The sequence below is a fragment of the Trachemys scripta genome, chromosome 1 (assembly GCF_013100865.1).
Source record: "Trachemys scripta elegans isolate TJP31775 chromosome 1, CAS_Tse_1.0, whole genome shotgun sequence".
Lineage (NCBI taxonomy): Eukaryota > Metazoa > Chordata > Testudines > Emydidae > Trachemys > Trachemys scripta.
In genome coordinates this window covers 31,928,567-31,955,520 of record NC_048298.1, presented here as the reverse complement: position 1 = coordinate 31,955,520, position 26,954 = coordinate 31,928,567, and the positions used below count along the sequence as shown (strand labels likewise).

Below are 26,954 nucleotides of genomic sequence, written 5' to 3'. Positions count from 1 at the left end.
GTGGATCACAAGGGACGTTTCACCAACATCAACGCGGGCTGGGCGGGAAGGGTTCATGACGCTCGCGTCTTCAGGAACACTACTCTGTTTAAAGGGCTGCAGCAAGGGACTTACTTTCCGGACCAGAAAATAACCGTTGGGGATGTTGAAATGCCCATAGTTATTCTTGGGGACCCAGCCTACCCCTTAATGCCATGGCTTATGAAGCCATACACAGGCAGCCTGGACAGGAGTCAGGAGCTGTTTAACTACAGGCTAAGCAAGTGCAGAATGGTGGTAGAATGTGCATTTGGCCGTTTAAAAGGCCGCTGGCGTTCATTATTGACTCGCTCTGACCTCAGCCAAAGAAATCTCCCCATTGTTATTTCTGCTTGCTGTGTGCTCCACAATCTCTGTGAAAGTAAGGGGGAGACCTTTATGGCGGGGTGGGAGGCTGAGGCAAATCGCCTGGCTGCTGATTACGCGCAGCCAGACACCAGGGCGATTAGAAGATCACACCATGAAGCGCTGTGCATCAGAGAAGCTTTGAAAACCAGTTTCATGGCTGGCCAGGCTACCGTGTGAAATATCTGTTTGTTTCTCCTTCATGAATACCCTCCCCCTTTACTGACTGATTTTCTGTAAGGAACCCACCCTGCCCCTTCCCCCAGCTTTCTTTCAAACCAAATAAAGTCACTATCATTTAAAAATCATTTATTCTTTATTAATAGATTAGAAAAAGAGGGAGGGAACCCGGGTGGTATTTGGGAGGAGGATTGCTGGGAAGGAAAAAGCCACAAAGAAAAGGTTAAAAAAATGACAGCCTTTTGCTTGGGCTGTCTACTGGGGTGGAATGGGAAGGTGTACGGAGCCTCCCCCCCCGTGTTCTTACACGTCTGGGTGAGGAGGATACGGAACATGGGGAGGGGGGAGGGTGGAACAGGGGCTGAAGCGGCAGTCTGTTTTCCAGCAGCCGTTCCTGAACCTCCACCAGACGCCGGAGCAGCCCCAGCGTTGCATCCTTCATCCTCTGGTCTTCCTGCCGCCATCTCTCATCTCGATCGTCTCTCCTCTCCTCACGTTGGTCCCTCCTCTCCTCACGTTGGTCCCTCCTCTCCTCACGTTCACTGACTTCTTTCCTATACTTTGAAACTGTTTCCTTCCACTCATTCAGATGAGCTCTGTCACTCCTGCTGGATTGCATAATTTCAGAAAACATGTCCTCCCGCGTCTTCTTCTTACGACGCCTTATCTGTGATAACCTTCGGGATGGAGGAGGGAGGCTTGAGGAATTTGCAGCTGCTGTAGGGAGGGGAAAAAAGAGAGAATTGTTTTAAAAGCTACATTTTGCAGAACAATGCTTATACTCTTTCACGGTGACCAACACTGTTCACATTACATAGCACATGTGATTTCTGTGCAAGGTCGCATTTTGCCTCTTAATGCTGAGTGCCTGTGACTTTGCTGCTAGAGATCAATCACAGGTCTGGGCAACAGAGGTTCACGTTCCAGCAACAGAATTCGGCTTGCATGCGGCCATGGTAAGCTTCAGCGCCGTCCGTGCTTTCCAACATACCAAGCATAGCTTGTAGAGTGCTGCAGAAGCCTGGCCAATCTCAGCCAGTTGGGGGGGGGGGGCAGTGTGGTGGTGCTTGTCTGGGCCCCTAAAAAAAAAAAAAAAAAAAAAAAAAAAAAATTAACATTCAGCAGCCACAGAAAACCAACTCCCCCTGCAGGCAGATCCCTGCAGGCACCACCACACCCCCCCCCCCCCGCCGCCGACCCCCCCCCTCTCCATGAATTCTCTGGGATGATCACGGTACCCTCCCCCCACCGCGTGGCTGGTAACAGGGAAGATCCCTGCTAGCCAAACGCGAAAAACTCAGGGCCAATTTCCCATCTGCGCTTGGCTAACTGCAGGGAAGGATTTATTTTCCGCCACAGGCAAACAGCCCAGTAGGAATGGCCACCTCTGTCCCCTTAATTAAGTTCCCGTATTTCAACCAGGTTACCAGGAGTGATATCACTCTCCTGAGGATTACACAACAAGATAAAGAACGGATGTTGCTTGAATGCCAGCAAACACCGGGACCATACGCTGCCAGGCTCTGTCAGGCAATGATACCAGATTACTTGCTGCAAGCATGGCGTGGTCAAGTGTCCTACCATGGAGGAGGGAATAAAGATGCACTGCCCAGAAACCTTCTGGCAAGGCTTTCGGAGTACCTCCAGGAGAGCTTCATTGAGATGTCCCTGGAGGATTTCCGCTCCATCCCCATACACGTTAACAGACTTTTCCAGTAGCTACAGACTTTTCCAGTAGCTGAACTGACCGCGAATGCAAAGTCAGGCAAAGTAATCATTAAAAACCGTTTGCTTTTAAAACAAGTTTTATATTTTAAAAGGTAAACTCACCTGAGGTCCCTTCCATGGGGTCAGAGTCTTGGGTACTGGCTTGGGAGGGTTGGGAGGGTACTTCAGTCAGGGTGAGAAAAAGATCCTGGCTGTTGGGGAGAAGGGAGTGCTGTGTGCTCTCTGCAAGCTCATCCTCCTCCTCCTCCTCCTCCTCCTCTACCCCCTCGGCAGAATCCTCAGGCGTCGAGACTATCCCCGACCCAGAATCCACGAACAAAGGTGGGGTAGTGGTGGCAGCCCCCCCTAGAATTGCATGCAGCTCGGCGTAGTAGCGGCATGTCCGTGGCTCTGACCCGGAGCGACCGTTTGCCTCCTTTGTTTTTTGATAGGCTTGTCTGAGCTCCTTGACCTTCACGCGGCACTGCTCAGAGTCCCTATTGTGGCCTCTCTCCATCATGCCCTTGGAGATTTTTTCAAAAGTTTTTGCATTTCGTCTTTTAGAACGAAGTTCTGCAAGCACTGAATCCTCTCCCCATACAGCGATCAGATCCAGTACCTCCCTCACGGTCCATGCTGGTGCTCTTTTTCGATTATCAGCCTGCATGGTTACCTGTGCTGATGAGGTATCTGTGGTCACCTGTGCTCTCCACGCTGGGCAAACAGGAAATGAAGTTCAAATGTTCGCGGGGCTTTTCCTGTCTACCTGGCCAGTGCATCCGAGTTCGGATTGCTGTCCAGAGCGGTCACAATGATGCACTGTGGGATAGCTCCCGGAGGCCAATACCATCGAATTGCGGCCACACTAACCCTAATTCGAATTGCTAAAATCGATTTTGGCGCTACTCCGCTCGTTGGGGTGGAGTACAGAAATCGATTTAAAGGGCCCTTTACATCGAATTAAATGGCGTCGTTGTGTGGACGGTTACAGGGTTAATTCGAATTAAAGCTGATAAATCCGAATTAAAGTCGTAGTGTAGACCAGGCCTAAGGGAGGTATTTTGCCCCAAATTGGTTAAAGCTTGTAGTAGTCAAAAAGACAAAAAAAAAATTGTTCCAATATCTTTATGTGATATTTTAGCAGGGTATGCAAAGAATTCACATTCTGATGTTGTCTTATCTTTGCAGAGGCATATCTCACACAAATCTCAAACGTGTGGCTTCACCATTAGTCATCATAAATCAGAGTTCAGAAACAAAACTGAATGTATTCTCTCTTCACTATTAAGTGTCTTTCATTATCTGTAATTGAGTTAAAGGGAGCCTATTCAATTGTTTACAGACAAATCATCATGCTTCATCTTGGAGATTTAAAGCCTTACAAAGATATTGTTCTTTCTTAGGAAATCAGCATTATGCCCATTTTTGTGCAATCAAAAGCAAATACGATTATATAAAGGTTTTAAAACGCAAAGCAAGTAATAATATTGCTAGATACAAGTTGTTTCACAGATCTAGCAGCAGCAAATCTCCTTTTGCTGTGGAAGAAAATACAAGATATTTGTTATTGCCATGACTGTATTTTTATAGAGCAAACTACAGGTATGTCTCATCTTACGCTGGGGTTACGTTCCGCGGTCAGCGTGTAAAGCGAAAACCGCGTATAGTCAAAATTACATTGAGTTGAATGGCAGGCGGAATCGTCCGCACTACAGGTACAGTATTAAAATTGGTTGTTTTCTCTTTTTTTTTTTTGTTTTTTTTTTGTTTTTTGCCGACCACGTAAAGCTGAAATCGCGCATGATAAATGCGTGTAAGATGTGACAGACCTATATTTTATCACAGGTTCCTATAGCTATGATAAAATATGATATTTTATCATAGCTATGCAAGTCTATGCTGTAAATGAACTAGCTAGCCTGGGCCTTCCAAGAAATCCTTGGACAGACAATGATGTTTTTCCTACCGTCTTCCTCAAATGTGAAATACTACAGATGCTAGGAACCAAAAGATTTTAAAATCTTTAACTGGTTTTTAATACCCAGCTGTGACAGACCCAGACCAGTGGGGTACAGGAGTCTGATAGAGGGTAAATATACTGGTCACTGGATGAGTAGTTTTCTGTTCCCTGAGTGACCAGAGCAGGGGCTGCATTAGAGTAATCAGGAACCTGCTAGAACCAGTTAAGGCAGGCTAATTAGGACACCTGGAGCCAATTAAGAAGAAGCTGCTAGAATCAATTAAGGCAGGCTAATCAGGACACCTGGGTTTTAAAAGGAGCTCACTTCAGTTTGTGGTGCGAGTGTGAGAAGCTGGGAGCAAGAGGCGCAAGGAGCTGAGAGTGAGAGGGTGTGCTGCTGGAGGACTGAGGAGCACAGGCGTTATCAGACACCACGAGGAAGGTCCTGTGGTGAGAAAAAGGAAGGTGTTTGGAGAAGGTCATGGGGAAGTAGCCCAGGGAGTTGTAGCTATCATGCAGCTATTACAGGAGGCACTATAGACAGCTGCAGTCCACAGGGCCCTGGGCTGGAACCTGGAGTAGAGGGCGGGCCCGGGTTCCCCCCAAACCTCCCAATTGACCTGGACTGTGGGTTCTTCCAGAGGGGAAGGTCTCTGGGATGTTCCCCAACCCACATGGTGAATCTCTGAGGCAAGAAAATCCGCCAATAAGCGCAGGACCCACCAAGTTAGAGGAGGAACTTTGTCACACAGGTGTCAGGAGTGGGATCTTGGGGTGCACAGCACGGCGGAAAAAGGAGGGTGATTTAAAAAAACAAAATAAAACAAAAAAAAAAAGGGAGAGGGTTTATTTTTTTCACCACAATGGATGACGTAGTGCGGGCACGGATACAAGCTATGGCCGCCCAGCAGGAGGCTACCCATGTCCAGGCAGCCGCCCAACAGGAGGCAGTACGGCTGCAGCAAGAGACTAATCGCCTGCTGATGGACCAGGCTGCTCAAGACCGAGCTATGTTGCGGGAACTGGTAAACCAAGTAAAATCCCTTACAGAGCTGAATCGCGGCCATGATGAGACGCGGCTCATACGGGCCAGCCATTGGCTGCAGAAAATGACACGGGAGGATGATGTAGAGGCATACCTTCTGGCCTTTGAGAGGACAGCCCTACGGGAGGCCTGGCCTCGAGATCAGTGGTCTGGCATCCTTGCCCCATTCCTGTGTGGGGAGGCTCAGAAGGCCTCCATGATCTGCCTGAAAAGGCTGTGGCAGACTACCCCCAGCTGAAAGCAGAGATCCTGGCCAGATCTGGGGTAATGACAGCAGTGCAAGCCCAGCAGTATCACAGTTGGAGGTACCAGGAAGACAAAACCCCGCAATCCCAATTGTACGACCTCATCCATCTTGCACGAAAGTGATTGCAAACAGAGTCCCGGAGTCCGGAAGAGATACCAGTGGTTCTGGTCATCGACCGATACACGAGGGGACTACCACCAGACCTTTGTGCCTGGGTAAGCCAGAACGAACCCTCCACCTATGACGAGGTTGTCGCCCTGGTAGAGAGGCGAAGGACAGCGAGGGAGCTGACCCGACCAGTTAAGGAAGAGGCACACTGGGTTAAACTAGCAGCACCAAGCCCTAAAGTTTGGGTGACTGGGCCACCATGAGGGCCCAGGTGGAAAAAGAGAGAGGCCGAAGGCCCATCAGAGGCCACAAAGTGTCGGAGCACTGAGGGAGAAGAGGATCGTGATGTTAGACTGCCCAAACCAAGAGACCGGGGAACGCCTAGGGCTCCATACAGATGTTATGCCTGCAGGGAGTGGGGACACATAGCTACACAGTGTCCCAATGCGGAGGAGCCTATGCAGTGTAACCTGGGGAACTGGACAGATCCATGCTCCCTAATGCACCTTGTGGCGGTCTCACTAACCCCACATATATATACCAGACCAGTGAAACTAAATGGGGTAGGGACCACGGCACTGGTTGATTCGGGGAGTGCTATCACGCTTATCTCAGGGAAGCTCATGAAGCGTAGTCAACTGCTGCAGGCTAAACGTACGGGGATAACATGTATCCATGGGACAGTTAATTACTACCCCACCATCCCAGTAAAAATCGAGATCCAAGGGAATACTACTGAGGTAGTAGCAGGTGTAGTCCCTAAACTCCCATACCCGGTGCTCATAGGGAGGGACTTCCCAGGGTTTGGAAACTTACTCCCAGTAGGGGCATTGGAGAAAGATGGGGACCCTAAAATTGGTGAGGCATCCACAGCAGACTGTCAACCCCCAATCTTCTCTGAAATATCCCCAGATTTGTTCTCCACTCCCAGACAGGGTAGAAAGACAAAAAGGGAAAGAAGGGCAGCTAAGGCCTTGGGAACCTGACCCAAAGCCAGAGGGTCGCTCTTGTAGGTAGGCGGACCTGCGCAGCTGAAAAGGAGGCCACGCAGGAGGGAGAAGCACCTGAGTCTGACCCCCACCCTAATGCTTCTGAACCAGTAGAGGCAACAGAGACTGGGCCCCTAGATCTTGGGCAGATTAGCCCCAGGAGAGGAAATTCTGGATAGGACCAGGCAGAAGACCCAAGGTACGACAACATTAGGAAGGAGGTGACTGAAATATATGGGGTCCCCATGGAAGGGAAAACCCAGGGACCAGGACTCTACTTCATAATGAAGAAGGATCTCTTATACCGGATTGCACCAGTACAGGGGCAGAAGGTACAGCAGATCCTAGTACCTCAAAAACACCAGAACGCTGTATTAAGTCTTGCTTATAGTCATCTTTTTGGGGGGCATTTGGGGGTAGAGAAGACCCTGGCATGAGTCCTACGACAGTTCTTTTGGCCCGGAGTACATGAAGAAGTGCAGAGGTACTGTGCCTCCTGCCCGGAGTGTCAGCTGCACAGTCCCCATCCCCACTTGAGGGCACTTTCAGTACCCCTTCCCATCATAGAGGTCCCCTTCGAGTGAATAGCCATGGACCTAGTGGGACCCCTGGAGAAGATGGCTCAGGGCCACCAATATATACTTGTTGTTTTGGACTATGCTACTGACTACCCAGAAGCCGTCCCCCTGCGGAACATGACCTCTAAAACTATAGCCAAAGAGCTGGTGGGGATCTTTGCCCGAATGGGGCTACCGAAGGAGATATTAACCGACCAAGGAACCCCATTTATGTCGAAGCTAATGAAGGACCTCTGTACGCTGCTCCATATACATACCCTGAGAACTTCGGTCTACCATCCGCAGAACCCTCAAGGCTATGATAAGGTAGGTGGTAAGTCGGGACGGGAAGGATTGGGACACCCTACTACCCTACCTTATGTTCGCTATCCGGGAGGTACCTCAGGCCTCAACTGGGTTTTCCCCCTTTGAGTTATTATACGGGCGTCACCTCCATGGCATACTAGATATCGCCAAAGAGATCTGGGAAGAGGAACCCAGTGAGGGGAGAAATATAATAGAGCATGTAATGCAGATGCGAGACCGGATAGCCCGGGTTACCCCTATTGTACGGGAACATTTGGAGAAGGCACAGGAGGCCCAGCGAACCCATTACAATCGCCAGGCAAAAGTGCGACAGTTCCAACCAGGGGATTGGGTTATGGTGTTGGTACCCACGGCAGAAAGCAAGCTTCTGGCCCAATGGCAGGGGCCCTATGAGGTGGTTGAACCCATGGGGGAAGTAACCTACAAGCTGTGGCAGCCAGGATGCAGAAAACAAGAACAGATTTATCACGTTAACCTTCTGAAACCCTGGCATGCACAAGAGGCATGCACAACTGTCCAAAAAGACCTAACCCAGGAAAACAAGCCTTCCAAACAGGTGAGAGTGACTCCCGATTTAACACCAGACCAGAAGAATGAGGTGTCTGAGATGATCTTCCGGAACCAAGATGTGTTCTCGACAAAACCGGGTCGAACAACTGAGACTTATCACCACATCGTCATGAACCCTGAGGCCAGAGTAACAATGAGGCCCTATTGGGTGCCAGCGGCAAAATGGGAGGAAATAAAAGCAGAAGTAAAAAAAATGCTGGAGTTGGGGATCATCAAAGAATCCCACAGTCAGTGGTCCAGCCCAATCATGCTGGTGCCCAAACCTGATGGCACCACAAGATTTTGCAATGACTTCCGGCGACTAAACGAAGTATCCCAGTTCGACGCGTACCCCATACCTCGCATAGATGAGCTAGTGAACCGTCTGGGTAATGCCCGGTACTTGACTACCCTAGACTTGACAAAGGGGTACTGGCAGATTCCCCTTGCGGAAGACGCAAAGGAAAAGACTGCGTTCTCTACACCAGAGGGTCTTTTTCAATATACTGTCCTCCCTTTTGGACTACATGGGGCCCCAGCTACCTTCCAGCACCTCATGGACAAGCTATTACGCCCGCATAACCGTTATGCTGCTGCCTACTTGGATGATGTGTTCATTCATACCCCAGACTGGGAAACCCACCTGGAGAAGGTGGAGGCAGTCCTCCATACCTTCAGGCTAGCTGGCCTTACAGCAAACCTGCCAAGTGCACTGTAGGGTTTACAGAGGCCAAATATCTTGGCTACATTGTGGGAAAAGATCTGGTAAAACCCCAAGTGAACAAGTTAGAGGCCATCCAAACTTGGCCCCGACCAAGTCGCAAGAAACAAGTCCGGGCGTTCCTAGGTGTGGTGGGGTATTGCCGACGATTTATCCCGCACTTTGCCACAAGGGCAAGCCCCCTGACAGACCTAGTGAAAGCCCGTGGACCTAATCTGGTGAGATGGTCTGACGCAGCAGAGGAAGCATTCACAGATCTACGGACTGCCCTCTGCAATAACCCCGTACTGATAGCCCCTGATTTCACCAAGAAGTTTATCCTGCAGACGGATGCATCGGAAGTAGGGTTGGGGGCCGTTCTATCACAGCTGGTCGGGGAGGAGGAACACCCATTTCTATACGTCAGTCAGAAACTCCTTCCAAGGGAACAAAAATATGCAGTGGTGGAGAGAGAATGCCTTGCTGTAAAATGGGCCATGGAAACATGGCGCTACTACCTGCTCGGGCGCAGATTTGTCCTCGTGACCGACCATGCCCCTCTTCAATGGATGCAGCAGAACAAGGAGAAGAACACAAGGGTGACCAGATAGGTTGAAGGGATAAGAACTTTCTAGTTCCGTGTGCAACACAGAGCAGGAAGCCGTCATGGCAACGCCGATGGCTTGTCACGTGTGCACTGTCTGGCGTCCCAAGCTGCCCAACCCCTTGGCATTGAGCAGGGGGGAGAGATATGTGACAGACCCATACCAGTGGGGTACAGGAGTCTGGTAGAGGGCAAATATACTGGTCACTGGATGAGTAGTTTTCTGTTCCCTGAGTGACCAGCGCAAGGGCTGCATTAGAGTAATCAGGAACCTGTTAGAACCAGTTAAGGCAGGCAGGCTAATTAGGACACCTGGAGCCAATTAAGAAGAAGCTGCTAGAATCAATTAAGGCAGGCTAATCAGGGCACCTGGGTTTAAAAGGAGCTCACTTCAGTTTGTGGTGCGAGTGTGAGGAGCTGGGAGCAAGAGGCGCAAGGAGCTGAGAGTGAGAGGGTGTGCTGCTGGAGGACTGAGGAGCACAAGCGTTATCAGACACCACGAGGAAGGTCCTGTGGTGAGAATAAGGAAGGTGTTTGGAGAAGGCCATGGGGAAGTAGCCCAGGGAGTTGTAGCTGTCATGCAGCTATTACAGGAGGCACTATAGACAGCTGCAGTCGACAGGGCCCTGGGCTGGAACCCAGAGGAGAGGGCGGGCCCGGGTTCCCCCCAAACCTCCCAATTGACCTGGACTGTGGGTTCTTCCAGAGGGGAAGGTCTCTGGGCTGTTCCCCAACCCACATGGTGAATCTCTGAGGCAAGAAAATCCGCCAATAAGCGCAGGACCCACCAAGATAGAGGAGGAACTTTGTCACACAGCATAAGTCAGTTTTGGCTGTAGGCTGTCTCCAGAGAGCAACAAGTGGGAGTTCTCAGTTTCACCCACACATTGCCCCTGGATTATCCACTTCTTGGGGGAGGGGGGGGAAGGGAAGGAGAGAGACAGACACACACCCCAGAGGAGATAAGAATGGCCACCAAACACACAGCTTTCAAAACAAGGGCTGAACTCTTTTCTTAGCTTTCTCACAATAATTTCTCTCCAGACACATTCCAAAAAAGTCATTAAGCTATTTCTCCTACAGCCGGGAAAGGGAGGGACAAAATTAATATTATCCCACTTCTAAAGATTAAGGAGGTGGCCAGATACAACAATGAAGAGGATCACAGAAGAGAAAATGTTACCTTTAAAAAAAAAAAGTTTATCAACCCCATAAACCCTCTCTCTCACTCACACACTCACACACACACACAAAGTAGCATTTTAAAAAACAGTACATCAGTTTCCATGGAAGCAAAAGTGAATCTGAGCAGGCAGTGCTGATGACAAAGTGGGGTATTCTGGATTTGATTACATACAAAGGAAAACACAGCATTTCCATATAGAGGAAATTAATAACCAGTACATGGTCATTCACTGACACACTCAAGTCCAAATGCCAGTTGGTTTGACTTAGATTCCCCTGACATCCCCAAGAATGAAGATTTACTGTCAATATGTAAGATTTTCTCCTCTGGCAATTTGTCACACAGATAGCTACACATTATTTAAAGAGGTGTTTGACAATTTCTTAAAGTTAAGGGCTACTGTGAAGTTTGGTAAATCCAAAATTTAACCCACCTTCCGATTCCCGCCACCATGTCAACTGACATGCAAAAAGATCACACCAGTTATGCGGATGCTTTTCTAAAATGTAAGTGTTTTCATGATTCCCCCTTCCACCTACAAAGCCAAAAACTAGAGCAGCATCTCAGCCCTTGAACAAAACAAATCTGTGAATTTAAGAAAGGAAACAATATTCTGGTAATCATTTTATTGCAGGGTACAATCCTATATTCTGAGAATAAAGCTGTAAATATGCAACAACAATGTGCATTGTCCCTGAAGGAAGCACTATGGGCATTACCACTGCCTTGCACCTGAAGTTAGAAACAGGGAGAGAGAATGGCAGTCAAGGGAACCCTGGGTTGAGAATGTGAACAGGAGATAAGAGTAAAGCTAAAAAAGAATCCTCCAGAGAAGGAAGAGAAAGTCAGAGGAAAAGTCAGAAAACAGGACAGGAATATAAAAAAGGACAGAAAGTGTATTTCAGAGATATTCCCTCCTTAATAGAGCAATGATAAACTTGGCAATTTAAAGCACCAGTCTATTCCAAATAGCTCTACTTCAAGTGTCCACTAAGAGTCCTATCTTCTGCTTTAACATGTTTTTACTGATTTTAAATCCTGCTAGCTATGGGAGAGGAAGCTGGATTCTGTTCTATGTGCATTATCAACTGAATGGTTTACTGAGTTCCATGCAGCCATGCAAACCCTTCGCGTGACACATTTGCACAGACACAGCAGGGCAGAATTTGGTCTGCAAAATTCTTTATTACTGATGCACAAGAAGGAAGACAAGACAGCTCAGTCTGACTCTCAATTCTCAATTTGAGACTGGGACATAAGGGATGGGGAGAAGTCCCCTCTCTCCACATATATGCCAACCACATTTGTCGTGGAAATCACTAGTAAACAAACATGTTCTATGCAGCTCTGCTTGCCAGAGACAATAACAAAGTACTTTTAAAGAGTGGCAGAAACAGAGCAGGACCAAGTCACTTGACCTTAGCCAAGAAAACACACACCAAAGAAAAAAACTGTAAAAATTTGACCCACTTTATTATTATTGGGAGTCTGTCCCAGTTGCATAATTTTTTACAAGCAGCACTAGGTAACAAAATGGACTTCAATTATTACAAGTAGTTGAGTACCTTTCACTGTTTTTACTCAGAGTGCTGTTTTAAAAAGCTGATGGATGAAACATTTTGTTCTGATATGAAAATTCTGTTTTTCTTTAACATTCCTTATGGTTTCTGTCAAAATGGAAAGTCTCACTGCTAAAGTCTGAGAATGACAGAGTGATAAGTCTATCATTAATCACCAAAAGACTAGAACATATTACTTTGGCTCTGTTCAATTAAAGATTCCAAAGCCTGTATTTTTTTTTTTTTTTTTTTTGGTAAAGACAGCCTTTTATGAAGAGACATTAAATGATGGTTCTTAATCTTACTTACATTTAATATACTTTTAGCCCCTTTTGTTTAGTTTCATAAAACTCTATACTTTACACTTGGTTACATGTATTCCTATCAAATTTTGTACATAATTATGATCTATTGAAAATGAAAAAAGCCAAGTATTTAGCCATATCGTAAGAGTTGCTTTTGAAATGCCACTGACTCAGAGTTTTCAAGCTAATCCCTATAATTTTTTTCCACAATACTTGAAAAGTAGTTACTGTAATTATAAAAGTAGCAATACCTGAATTGCTCTATTGCAGTTCACAATACTTGATAGCAATTTTACAGATCACAAGAGCACTTTATACTTGCCTAAAAGCACAGGAAGAGAAGTCCATATAATATTATACATATTTAAAAAAGCATATTAAGTATTATATTCTAAAAATTAATAAAATTACAGAATAACATTCAGACAAGATTAACACATGGGGGGACTGACTGTATAGGTAGCACAACCAAATGTGACTAGGCAGCTGTTGGGAGTAAAACATCCACAAATAAGCAATCACTAATAAGGAGAGCATTCACAGAAAAAGATAAAAAAAGACCTAAGAATACATTGGATGTAGTCTATCACTATCATCTTTGTAGACCCAAAGCTTTGGAGAATATACAGATAAAGGAATGGGGGTAGGAAGACAGCGAAGTATTTCTAAGCAAAAGGATTGTGAGAGCAGCAGCATTTATAGAATACTTCAAATTTCCCGAGAGAAATTCAACTCCTGAATATCAGAACAAGTAAGGTAGATGTTTCCAACCCCTTTTTCTCCACAAGTGCTTTCTGTAATACTATATCTAGTAAAGCACTTTCACCCTGCCTCTCTCCAAGTTACCCATTGATTACACAAAGTAACTTAACTTCAGTGAAGATGGAATACAAAGACAGACTGTCTGGTAGAAGTGTGAGATTCTGTGGCACTATGTAATGTTCTTGTTTTCTCCAGAAGAGATCTCATGGGGGAAAGGAAAGAGATAACCATGAGGACCACTGTTCTAAAACTCACCTTGTCCCCCCACCCCTTTTTGGGGAAAAGTAACATCTATGTAGTGATTATGCATGGTGAAAACAGTGGTGAGGCAAGTGGAGACTTGCCATTAAGAAACAAAAAGTAGTATAAGAAGCTTCAGACTGAAAGTCAATTGCAAAATGTTTGCTGTCAGTTGATCAACATTTATGCCAAGAACAGCCTCCTATCAATATATATTTGCTGTAATGGTTTGACAAGTCTTGACAAGTTTGTCAAGAATCTCACATTGTTGAGCAACAATAACACTTGCCACTAAAGTGCCTGTTTTGCATCTTGACTTACAGTGTTAGTCTTAAGCATTCTTATATATCTGAGCACCATCAGATGAATGGTTCAGAAGGTGAGTGTTAATCATTTTATTTTATATGAGATCACTTAAAGGCTAAACTGAAGGCTGTAAATAAAATACAAAGCTATTTAAGATCCTGTTGTGGAAAAACTGGATTGTATTTTTAAAACTATGTGCAAGTCCTTTCTTCATACCTGCCAGGCGTGGGCTCAAGGTAGTGTGTGTGCACATTTCTTCTTACCTGCCAGGTGTGGGTTCAAAGTAGGGGGTGGATGTGGGGGTGTGGGTGGGGGTGGTTCCTCCTGCTGGAGTTGATGACAAACAGCTAAATAACTATAAGGATTACTGATCATCTTTGGATGCCTGAGCTGAAAATCAACTCACAAAAGAAATAAATTACGGTCAAAACATCCAGTCGTACAGAGAAGGTGAGAGAAAATTTGTTTTAAAATTAGTTCCGATAATTCTCTGTGTGTTGTAACTTTAATTCCCCTTTAGAATGAGGAGCTGGGGGTGGACAGGGAAGGGTAAGAAAAAGGGAAGTATTGATGCAAAAGGGGCATGCAGGTTGCCAGGTGTCCAGTTTTCAACCAAACAACCGGTCAAAAAGGGACCCTCCCCAGGCCTGTGAAAATAAGTGAATGATTGAGGGTGGGGGAGAGCGAGTAATGGAAGGAAGAGGGATGGAGTGAATGGGGCGAGGCCTCGTAGAAGGGACAGGGCAAGGGTGTCCAGTTTTGTTCGGTCAGAAATTATATTCCAGGAATATAATTTTTATTATGGGTGGAGGACTGAAAGTGGAAAACAAATGTATTTACCAAAACGCTGTACTGAAACTACTCCAAATTCACATTCAGAAAAATCTTCTGAACAGTCATCTACAGTTCTATTAAACAGACCAACACCAGACAAAAACTGTTATCAGCTTTACTGGATGAGCATTAACTAAAGAACACATAAGAAGAAGAAAAATTTGAAACTGAAGTAACCGCAGTAAACAGTTTGGGTCCAGTTCTCCACTGCCTTGCACTTTGTGTAGTAGTTTTAGATTGTTAGAAGTTGGTGTAAAATGCTACCAGATTAGCACAGAATTAAGTGATTACACAAGATTTAGACTTATAGTGTGTTATTCTATGACATTGTTAGAGGTGTTAGCTTTGTATCTAGCTTACAAGACTAGCAAGAAGATATGGTCAAATCATTCTAAACAAAAATCAGGGGGAGAACTGAGTTTCTGGAACCTTTAATTTTTTTACTGAATGCACACATAAAAAAGCCATTTCTTTCCCAAAATAAATTTTCAATGAAGCATTTTTTACTTTAGTACAGCCTTAAATTAATCTGTGTATGTTGGAAAAGTACTGGAACACTACGAACTGTCTTTACAACAAAATAATCTTTGTCAAGATTAACTCTGCATGCTGCATTGGTTAATTTCAGTTATAGATTTTTGCAACTACAGTGGGTAAAGCCACTTGGTATTACAGACAAAAGCTAGTAATGAATGAAAAGATAATATAATGCCTTTAAGAAATTCAGCAAAGTCACACTTCTATCAACAGTGGCAAAGGAAAAGTGGCTGTTCAAGCTCTAACTCAATACAAAGAATATTTTGTTTTTAGAAGAGCAACCTGTCACTTTAGTAGCACTAGAGAATGCACCAAGTGATCTATCAGCACCAAGTGATCTCTCATATCTGTTAAACATATATTTACTGATTTCTGCTGGAAGTAAGATTAACGAAAGGGCCAGGAAGAACAGACAGTCACATCTGCATTTATAAAAAATAGTAACTGATGTTTACTAGCCTGGTGATGCTGAATAGTAGTAAGTCACTTAGCACCAATCCTGAACCTCATGCAACTTGACCATTTACCTTGCCCAGTAATTCCTACACTCTGCCATTTAAAGTTATTGACAGATAGCATTGAAGAAAAGGGGTTAAAGCCATTAAAAAAAAACAAATGTGATTAACAAAAATTATCTATTGTATAATATGATAATGTTCCAGTTAGTGGTTGCAGGTTGAACTCAGAGTTCAGCTCAGCATGACCTCACTAGTTTCATGAAGTGGCTACAGAATTTACAAATCAAGTGAAATATTGTTAATTTCAGATCTGTCAATTCTACATCTTTGCAAGTTTGAAAAAATAATGTTGGTTTCTTTAAATTGATATTACTTTATTAGTTTATGAAACTAGATTTCCATCCTCCCCCTTCACATAGTTCATCTACTCAATGTAACCATATGCCAGACATATGAAAATAACAGGTGGACCCAAACCACAGAGTACATATTTAAAAATTCACGAATTTCTTGGGTGTTTTGATGTGGGCATTTGGTTTAATCCTCTCTGGAAAGCACATAATGCATGTAGAAAGCATTTGATAATGATGCTGTGGAGGAGTAACCTTCTCTTAATTAAGGTGAATTTAGGGATCTGCGCAAGCCAATATTGTGCTCTTATCTACGTATAGTTTCCATATCAACCACGGATAACAGAATCAAGTCTTTTCTAACATAGATCCAATCCTGTAATTGAAGCCAGGGTGGAAGCTTTGTGCCCAAGCAGAGCTCTGTTAAAATGAATGAATTTCCACATGGACACAAGACTTCACTTTCACATATCCAATTGCAGTACTGGGCCCATTGGGAGTACCTGTCAAGATAGGCAATGCAAATTAGAAAAAAACAGCCAAGAGAAATACATTGCACTACTACACTATTAGCTAAAATATTTTATTTATATTTTATGCACAATAGCATTAAATCCACATTTCACTAGATAGACTATACAGTTTCCCATTTTTAAAAAGCAAAATAGTGCATAAAAAGTGGTGTATTGAACAATAGACAGTCATTACTTCTTCCAAATCCATTTATTAAAAGATATATCATGAAACCTTTGGAATAACCCTCTCAGCCAGAAAAGCTTTACAAATAATTGTAGAATTTGGTGACATGAACCTAAGCCTGAAAATTTGATCTAACCATCTCTTTTGAATTCAGCAATATAATAATAAAAGAAAAGAAAAGAAAGAAAGAAATTGACCAGGACTCCTAGTCTCTTGGTCAATACCACCTATATCTGTTCACAGGTTTTGTACTTCTGAGCATCACCCAGAGTATCCAAATGCTTTCTCTGCTAATTAGATTGGCAACAGCAAAGACTCTAATAGGCTTCTGGAAAAAGGAGACAAGCCAGAGGTTCCATGGTATAAAGAGGTCCACTTAAGGGAAATTTTTGTTTTTAAAGTTTGATTTCCCCCAGGCCAATTGAGATTATGCCATCAAATTTGTAGTACATGGGGTCCTTGGACAATAGGGGACTCACCACACGCTGGCCAGGTTTAAGTGCTACCATGGTATTTCCTGATCATGCTCTAGTGCTGCCTGGTGTGTAATACAAGTCTTGCAGTTTCAGCTCTTTGGTGATACTAAATTGAGCCCACAGGGTTAAGAAGAGATGGCAGCTCAAGGGCCTCCCCTTTCTCACACTGGCTGGAGTGCATCACTGATTTTCCCTCCCCCTCCTATTTAGCATCCATTCATTCCCTCTGGCCCCCCAACACCCTTAACTACCTATATAAGTACATGAATGAATGATGGCTATATTCCTGCTGTCCCCCACTACATTCTCCAGAACCTCTTCAGCTTCTATAATCAGTGCATGGACTGGCTGGTGAAACAGAGAAGTTCCCACAGTGATTTTTGGGTCTTGCAGAAAGGTCATCTAATGGAACAACTTTGCAGGAGTCACCAGATTTGCATGAACTGGTCCCACTTCCCCATCAGCTGATTTTATTACCATTGGCAAATACAATTTGTGCTCTGAAAGATGGAGAAATTAACAAACAGTGAAGAAGCTACTGCAAGCTCGTCTCTATTCACTAGGTTTGAAAATTGGAAAGAAGTTTGAAAGAGGTGTAGAAATGTCCTCTTGCCTTCATTATTGTATTTCTATCTATTCAAATAAATGCATATATGAAAGCAGTCACAGCACAGAGAAAAATATATAGCTCCCAGTGATGCTGGAAAACAGAATGAGTTGCTTTAAGCGTGAACCTGACCCACTTGAAAAAAAACAAAACCCTAAAAATCTGATTAAACAATTTTTAATACACACACAGCACTAGTTACTGTGTCAACCAACAACAAATTTCACACACATATGTAGATGATCAAAAGAAGCATCACTGTCCTTCAGTCATTTCGAGAAACTACGCCTTAGCACAGACATCAGTAATATGCCTGACTGGAAAGGAAAGCTTCACTCCATGTCTTCAGCTCATGAAACTCAGGCAGTAGCAGTTAATGGAGCAGTTCTACAGACAGAATACTCTTAGGAACTCCAAGTCTAGGAACTGAAAGCTGTTACACACAGTGGATCAACTGACATCACACATTGTTGAAGAACTTACTTCAGCACTGAGAGAAAGGAAGGTCCAGTGATTAAGGCACTAGCCTGAGACTTGGGAGACTGGGTTCAAGTTTATGCTATGCCACAGACTTCCTGCAAGACCTTGGGCAAGTCACTTAGCCTCACTGTGCCTTAATTCTCCATATGTAAAATGGAGATACTACTTCTCTACCTCACAGGGGCGTTTGTGAAGATAAAGATTGTGATCTGTCAGATTCTATGATAATGTGGCTATATGAGACCATGAGATAGATAGGTATCGTGTGTATTTGTTTCTCTTATATGTAATTCTAAAGTCAGGTATGATGACTGACTTTTAGTCTCATACTGAGCAGAAAATCCTTCATTATTAAACAACTGTCAAGGTTTGTGAGTTTTAGGTCTCCCCCAACCTTCACAATAATCCTTTACAAAATGATTTAGTGATCTAAGAGAAGAATTCCTGTTGAATTTGACAAATAGTTGGAAAAGGTCTGATCCTGAGTGCCTAATACAAGGGCGGAATTCCTTTTGTCTGGCTGTGAAATACCTTACATGTTGCCACCTCTTCAGTCCTGGGGCCAATTCTAGTTCCTGCTTAATTCTGGTGGCTCTAAATCAGTGGTTTTCAATTTTTTTTTCTGATGACCCAGCCGAAGAAAATTGTTGATGCCCATGACCCAACAGAGCTGGGGATGAGGGGTTTGGGATGTGGGAGGACTCAGGCCTGGGGCAGACTGTTGCAGTGGGGGGGTGAGGGCTGTGGGGTGGGGCCAGGAATGAGGGGTTCAGGGTATGGGAGGGGGCTCTGGCCTGGGATAGGGGGTTGAGGTGTGGGAGGGGGTCAGGGCTCTGGACTGGGATTGCAGGCTCTCGGGTGGGGCCAAGGATGAGGGGTTTGAGGGGAGAGCTCATGGCTGTGGCAAGGGTTTACCTCCAGTGGCTCCTGATCAGCGGCGCAGCCAGGATGCAGAGGCCGGCTTCGCGCCTGTCCTGGCGCTGCAGACCACGCTGCTCCCCAGAAGCGGCCAGCAGCAGGTCTGGCTCCTAGGTAGAGGCGCAAGCAGCTCCACACGGCTCTTGCCCGCAGGCACTGCCCTCCCCCCAACTCCCATTGGCTGGGAGCCGGTGCTTGGGGCGGTGGGGGCCACGCACGTGCCTCCCCTGCCCCGACTAGGAGCTGCACCTGCTGTTAGCCGCTTCCGGGGCGCAGTGCGGTGTCAGAACAGGTAGGGACTAGCCTGCCTTAGCCAGGCAGCTCCCTCAATGGGACTTTTAATGGCCCGGTCAGTGGTGCTGACCGGAGCTGCCGCGACCCAGTACTGGGTCGCAACCCACAGTTTGAAAATTACTGCTCTAAAGTGTGATTGGCTACAGTAGGCAAGCAATGGATAATAGGAGCAGGTCAGTAGAAGACCTTTATACCCCTTTTAATGGATTGCTTTCCTACGAAAGCAACGTCAGCCATCCAACAGAAGTTCTAAATAACAGAATTCAAGTTATGTTTGTTTAAAGTCATTTGGAGACATTTAAATGGTCACGAGACCAAAAAAAAAAAAAAAAAAAAAAAAAAACACACACCAAAAAAAGGAAACAAAAATATACATTTGCAGATCCTGATTGCAGAAGAGTCTGATGCTAGTACCCTCCAATAAAATCCATGTAACAGATCACCTTGTTCTTTCTCCAGATAATTGGTCATATGACATTCTCAGTGTCAATTTTGGTGCTCTGGCTGACAGGTGGTATTTTGTAGAGGTCATTAACTTTAAAGTACCATTTTTTAATTCAAATATGAACCCTCTTAAAAAGGAGCAGCTGGGATGCCATATAAAGAGATGGAAATTTTAATGTTTTGCTTTTCATGTTTTAATGTCACAAAATCATCATCATCATTTCTCATTTCTATACATAAACATGACAGAGAGCAGGTTGAGTAATGCAAGTTGATCTACATTTTGCATTTATTCAAAATTCAGAGTTTGGGAAAGAAACACAAACACAGTAATGCTTATAGTAAACAATGATTTTACAGATTTTTTTTTCCTTTTGTGGAATCAATCTGATTTTATTAGATGAAGACAGAACTGGATGACAAGGGTTTGGTAATGTGAGATGGAAGCCCTACATTCACAGGACACTTGTTTATGTTTGACGTAGGTCAGAGGTGACCTCTCTCATCTGACAATTGTTCAGTGGCCTGCGTGAAATGAGTTGGTAGTTTCAGTCCACTGCTTAGTGGAGTTGTTCAGTTAGAACTAATTGGTATCTTTGCTGGCAGTTTCAGAAGACATGCCCAGGAATGGCTAGGCCTAAAAGCCATACTGCCCTCTCCCCCCTAGAAAGAGGATACCTCCAGAACAGGATTGACAGGATAGCAAGAAACTCATATTGGATGGATGGTGGCAGTGTCTATTCTGTGCATAAACAGAGGACTTGAGTTTCAGGTGAGGTCAATCTGGCACCTTTCATGAGCATTAATGTATTTTTTTTCCCCTTTTAAAATAGTTGATATTTGGCAATATATCTGAAACTCTCCTGCTTTAACTTTAGCGCTGAAAGTTGTTTTGTGCGGTTATTGAAATCGTTTATGTCGTCTACATATGTAATGTTATTCAAAACATAACTAAAAAAAAAAAACAAGGAAAAATTAAAGGTCTGATCCTTCAGTGCTGCTGCACATAAAATTTCCATTGACTGAAATGGAGGGGCTTCAGGATCAGGCCCTTAATGTATGCCTAACCTCTAACTATTCTATCACTATTTTTTTTTAATATTGAATTCAACAAAGGAAAAATAATGAGTCAGAAGAAATGTTTCAATTTATTTCAAACACAAAAGGATTATGCAGTTACAGTGAACTTACATGACCACAGGATTTTGTGTTACGAGTCAGTGATATGAAGTCTGGCTTATGATACCTCTTCAAACCATGCTATATAAACTAGAAAGGTGAACTTTCAAAATAGAACTCAATTTTGGTAGTGCTTTTTTAAAAATCCATATCTAATGCACTTCAGAATATTACTTCAATAAAGAAAAGGAAAAAAAAAAAAAACACCTAAAAAGGGATACGCCGCTATTATCCTTTTGCTTACATAATAGTACTGAACAGGGGAAGTCAAAGAGTCTTAACTGCAACAACATAGCTAATGCTGAAGTGCACTTTGTTTCAACAGCTATTATTTAAGTATAAGAATCATACCAAACAAATAACTTAATATTTACAATGAAGTGAGTTGAAGTAAACCCATACAGAATTCATGCTGTGGTGGTCAAGAATATGCCTCCTGCATTTCTAAGGTGGCATTCTGTTTTAAAGTCATAGGAAATTCAGATGAATGGTTTTACTTTACACACAGGAAAAAGGAGATCCAGCCTTCTAACACCTATCTGTACATTTTTACTGACTGCTTTCAATACACCTTCACAAAACAAAGTTGGGGCAAGTAGTTCTCTCCAGTCTGTTACTGATCATTAATTAAGTTTGTAAAATTAGGGTTTGAGAGCGCTACCAACTCTGATCCCTTCAATGGTAATTGAGGGTGCTCAGCAGCAGGGAGGACAGTGATATTCCAGTTTTCTTTATATTTACTTTATTTCTTGTAAACAAGTAAGCTCCTTGGTAATTGTTATCATACAGTCTTAGACAGTCTACTTTTTAACCATCTCATATTTGTCTCACTTCTTCCCCCCATTAAGGGCCTACAATCATAATTCAGAATATTTTCCTCAGGATGAAAGAATTACAAGACTTTATCACTATAGCAACTAACCTAATTGGTACAGTGCAGGTCTGTCTTCAACCATAGGATGGAGCCACTATCCCTAAATATAATCTAAACATTTAGGAAAGAAAAATGGCCAGGTTACCATCTTTACCACTACAAAGAGAAAATAATAGTGCTTCAGAAAATAAATAAATAAAAATCTTGTTGACTGTACATGCATTTCCTGAAAGCTCTCTAAGTTTCCACAAATGTGCTAAATTCAATTCAAAGTGTAACATCAGTTGCTCTTACTAACAGCTGTCCTGCACAACAGAAACATATTCCTAATAATAAAAATCTAAAGTAATAGGGAAGGGAAACAAGCAGCCGTCATACAACTGCATTGTGAATACGCTGTCAGCATGAACAGACTGATAAAGCAAATGAGCAATACAGACAGAACAGTTTAATTTGCATTTTTCATTTGCTTTTACAATACTATAAAAGTTCTGTCTTCACTGGAACCACAGCTCCAGGGTTTCACAGTTATATAAAAAGGATACAGTTAGGGATATAAATCCTTATTGGATATTTTTTATTGTTTTAATGAGTATAACATTTACTACTTTATATTTAGCAAAGTTGTGTGTGTGTCGGGGAGAGAGAGAGAGAGAGATCTGAAGGCTTAGTGTAATTTCCATTACTTGAAGCCATAAGTGTGTGAAAATGTTGGCCAATCGGTTATGTTTTGGTGAGTATTTTTAAAACATTTTGATAAAAGCAATTCAAGTCTCTTATTTCTCTTTAAAGAAAGCAAAAAGACTCTCCCCTTTAACAAACAATACATCATATGATGAATGGATGACTAGACCTATATGAATCTGAAGAGATTTGGTGTAATACTATAAACTATGAGCTAGTATCTGTACTCTTCTTCCTAAGATTTTTAGACATCTTCACCCTTTCCTTCAGGGAAGGAATGTTATTAACAATTCTTCAAGTACTACAGCACTCAGATAGTATGTAAATGATACTTCATTAACATTTGGAATTTCACCTTCAGTCATTAAATCAGTGAAACTCCACATAAATGGTGAAGTGACACGACACTACATGTTTTAGGCTGCCTGGTGTTTATTCAGCACTATATGGTACAAAGAATATGGTATGTTTGATCAACACCATCTAGTATAAAATTTGCTGGCAAAATAAATTAGTGGTTGTTCATTTGAACACACCAAGATATTGTCTGCATATACCAGTTAACATTTAATTGTTCAGCACCCATAAGCAATGCTAAAAATATACTGAACAATAAATAACAATAGAATTGAAGGCAAAAAATCCTCCCCTTTCACAGAACAATACCAACTCTCTCATCCTTAAACACTAATTTAATTTATATATATTTTAAAACTCCTTCTGATAGTTGTTGGGATTTACAGTTAACCCATTACTGGAATGTGACTATCGAAGGTATATTCAGAGGAGAATTCTTGTCATTTTCATCTAGGAAACCTGTGACTCTGGAGATATGCACTTTCTGGAGAACATTTGTATAGAAGTTAATACAGATTTAATAAAATAAGATACAGCTTAATCCTCATTGCACTTTAGCTAATCACCCTCTAATATGCATTTATTGATTAGTAGAACACTTATCTCCCAATGCACTAAATTCTGTTAAATCTTAATAAGTTGTTTAGGATATCCTCAGTGTTTATGAGCAAACTGAATACTACATCATGTACAAAACAGAACTGATTAAAAGGGAAGCATATTTTACATTATTTTAATGACCTATTTAATTCAGAATGTATTAAATTAAAATAAATGCTTACAAAATCATTCTACATTAAACTGGAATTATCTTTGAGAAAGCATCATGAGCCTCTGTCACACAAAGCAGTGAATGAAGACTGTCAGTGTCATGAGCCACTATAACATGTAAAGCAGTGAAGGAAAAGTTCTCATGGCTAGTTGCAATCTCATTTCAGAGAATGCTGAGGGATGGTAAATTTGATAAGGGTTTGAGAGAATAGAATGGAGGGGTTAGGAAATGCCTTAGGCACACTCTTTAAAACCAGAATCCATTTCTTTTCCATCATCGCCTACCACCACTACAGCTCATCATGACAAGCTTTCTGCAGAATGTCTACTTTACATTTATGAAAGGAATATTCATGTCACATAAGTTACAGATCCCAGCCAAGTCAAGTGACCAATATATGGAGAATACAGCATGGGTTAAAATTCATTTTTGACAGTTAAAGTTGTATACGAACTTGTCCCTATATTGATATGGTTTATTATAAACACAAACTATTTTTTTTTTTTTTTACTTTTGTTGTTGAATGCTCAGTCTAGTACTGTGGACAATTTTGTCTTTTTGCAAGAAGATGGTCAAACTATACCTATATTACATAACTGTTTGAGAACTAAACTTACTGGGAGCAATAATACTGACTGGCATTATCAGTGTTAATATCTGATTTTTTCAGCCAAAAATAAAGTACATTTTTTAAAAAAATTTTTAATACTTAGGGTATCCATTCCTACCAACACTGTATACCCCTAAAATCTGTGCAATTACATTTATGCCCTTCAGTACTTTAATCTGAGAATATCAACCCTGCAAGAAACTAATATACAATCATCAGCTGATAACTCCTGATGTGGCTTTAGAATACTGCTGAGGTAGTGCTAAGGAAATTCTGGGGTTTGTTCCAATGCAATTTCACAGTCAGAGAATCACATATGATCCTGGCAATATTAAGACATCTGTCATAGACTAAGTATGTGCTCTCCCTAAGAAAAATCAACCAGAGCAAAATAACTCTTGTTCATGAAGTGTGTGAGTGAATGACTGGAGGGGGGAGGGGTAGCACTCCTACTCAAAGTTGATTACGTTTAATAAACATTGGAACTAATCACTATGGAATATTCAATTGGATTAAGTTTAGTAAATCTCAAGTTTGTTCTTAAAATCAAAGAGAAATACTGTATCCATGTTTGAAACACCACAACTACAATCTACCAATATCTCAAGTGTTCTTCTGTAATAGTAATATTAAAGCGTCGGGTCTTATCTGCTTTTTAATTGGCAGGGAGGGGAAGAGAGAGAATCTAGAGCATAGACTAGGTGTGTTGGTTTGAAACCCTGGCCTTGAAGATATGCGTTACCTCGGCTGGAAAGGGTGTGGATTTGTGTCCAGTGGTAGCATCATAACAAATGTACTTACTGCAGTAGGCGATTAGAAGACTAGCCAGGATCATGATTGCCCAGAAAGTTGAGGACATGCTTGGCAAGGCGTTGGCATCTTTTCTACTGCTTGTCCTGGGAGATGGAGCCATTGAAGCCACTTCCCCGGAGCAAGAATGTCAGTTAGTTTCACCAGCCAGTTCTCCCCTTGACGGATCGCCTTTCTCCACGTGTAATCCCAAAGAAAAACATCTTCACAAGACCCAAGGGTTGAGCATCTGCAAGCCTGCAGGAAGCATCTTTCAGCGAGAAAGCAAAATATTTCTAAAGCATAGAAAAACCTCTGTGCAGGGGAGGGTTGATGGGTTTCCACCTGCACCGATTCACTAGCGTTTTAGATGTTGCTGGGCTTAAGATGCCTGGTGCTACTGAGCCACAAATTAGGCTTTTTATGTCAGCAAGTTTTTTGTTGCTTTGCTAGTTTCCGCCCCCTCCCCGCGAAAAAACAAACAAACCACCCCCTGAATTTTCTTAAATCAAATCAGTTACAGTCACGAGGAGACTCGGATGGAAACCTCCCCACTCTCCAGCCCAAAGGCAGTTTTAGGGTAACCCCCTGCCCAACTGCAACCACTTCACAGTCCAATCCAGCATTGGGGCGCAGGCAGCGCACGGGGTGCGGGCCGATTCAGCGGCCGCCCCAGGCTGGCAAGGTGACTGCCGGTAACTCCACAGAGGCCGGGAACTCAAGCAGATCCGCTCCAAATGCCGCCGTGGGGTGGGGGGGAGGGAGCCCGGCGGGAGCTACGCCTGCCAACAGCTGGGGACGGCGACAGAGCCAGGCAGACACGCCGGCCCGGGAGCCCCGGAGCAGGAGCAGCTAGAAGAGCCAGATCTCCCCTCCTGCCGCCTCCTCGGGGCTTGGATGGAGAAGGGGCAACAAGAATCCCTGGCTCACGGGACACTTTACACAGAGGCGCTGAGGCCGCCGCCGCAGCAGCTCCCCGCAGCCGCTTCCACCGGCTCCGCTCTCAGCCCCTTGGCGCCTCTGCTGCTGCAGCCGCGGCGGCGGCCCCGGCAATAAAAGGAGGGAGGGGGAAGCAGGTCACGCCCACAGGTGAAGGGCGCTCCGGAGCTGCCCCGGCCAAGCCCAGCCTGGGCGCGCCACGCCAGGCGGCCGTCACAGCGCTTGGGCGCGCAGGGCGCTTTCCCCCCGCTGGCCCATGCCGGCTCCTTGTGCGCCTCTCGCTGGCTGCCTGGCACCGCAGCTTCTTGCAGGTCCCCGCTTCCCGGCTTTCCCTCCTCAGCTCCGCGCTCGTTTTGACACCGAAACCACGTCGGAAGCGTTTAACCCTTTGCGGGTGGGAGGGTCTCACGGAAGCCAGGCTCCAGGGCGGCCGCTTCCCGCTAGAGGACGCCTGAGCTGGGCTGCATCTAGAGCAGCAGGTGCGCAGCAGCCGGCGGGGAGCGAGCGGACAGGAGCTAACGGGGAGAGGTCATACCTCCCTCCGGCTCTATGGCAGCAGCGCGGGCTCCTGCCTGCCCATCTCGGAGCAAAGCCGGGTTGTCTTCACTGGTTCACAGCCGGGAGGGATCTGCCCTCACCCCCACCTGCTGATTGGTGCAGAGCAGCGCGCCTCCAAGGCAAACTTGTCCCTCTCCTTGAGAGGCTTGCCGAGAGCTTTTCCGCAGCGCGTTTTTTTTTTTTTTTTTTCTTTTCCTAACACAGATTCTCCTTGTTAGCAAAATTCACTGCCCTGCTGAGCAGGATGGGTAGGGCAGGTAGCGACACCAGCAACATCAGTGTGGGAACTGTTTCCCAGCTGTTCCCACTCTTTTGTGAGACTTTAAAAAAAAAATAAAAAAATAAAGCTGATGCTCAGTTTAAAGGAGCTAAAGAAAAGG

The 26,954-nt window shown here is 44.0% G+C and overlaps 1 protein-coding gene across 6 annotated transcripts in view; it reads right to left on the bottom strand.

The window, feature by feature from the left end:
* The window catches only part of TAFA5 (TAFA chemokine like family member 5), a 595,960-nt gene extending 570,147 nt beyond the window's left edge, over positions 1-25,813 (bottom strand). For 4 of the 6 annotated variants that reach the window (XR_004645351.1, XR_004645349.1, XR_004645347.1 and 1 more), the window contains exon 1: positions 25,090-25,812. Coding sequence is in view for 1 of the 6 variants with exons in the window: in XM_034767165.1 (XP_034623056.1) it covers positions 25,090-25,201 (112 nt within the window). In the remaining 5 variants the exon portion in view is untranslated. Of the gene's footprint in view, positions 1-25,089 lie in introns of all 6 variants that reach the window. The other 2 variants (XR_004645354.1, XM_034767165.1) reach the window with 2 other exon arrangements.
* Between the last annotated feature and the right edge of the window lie 1,141 nt (positions 25,814-26,954).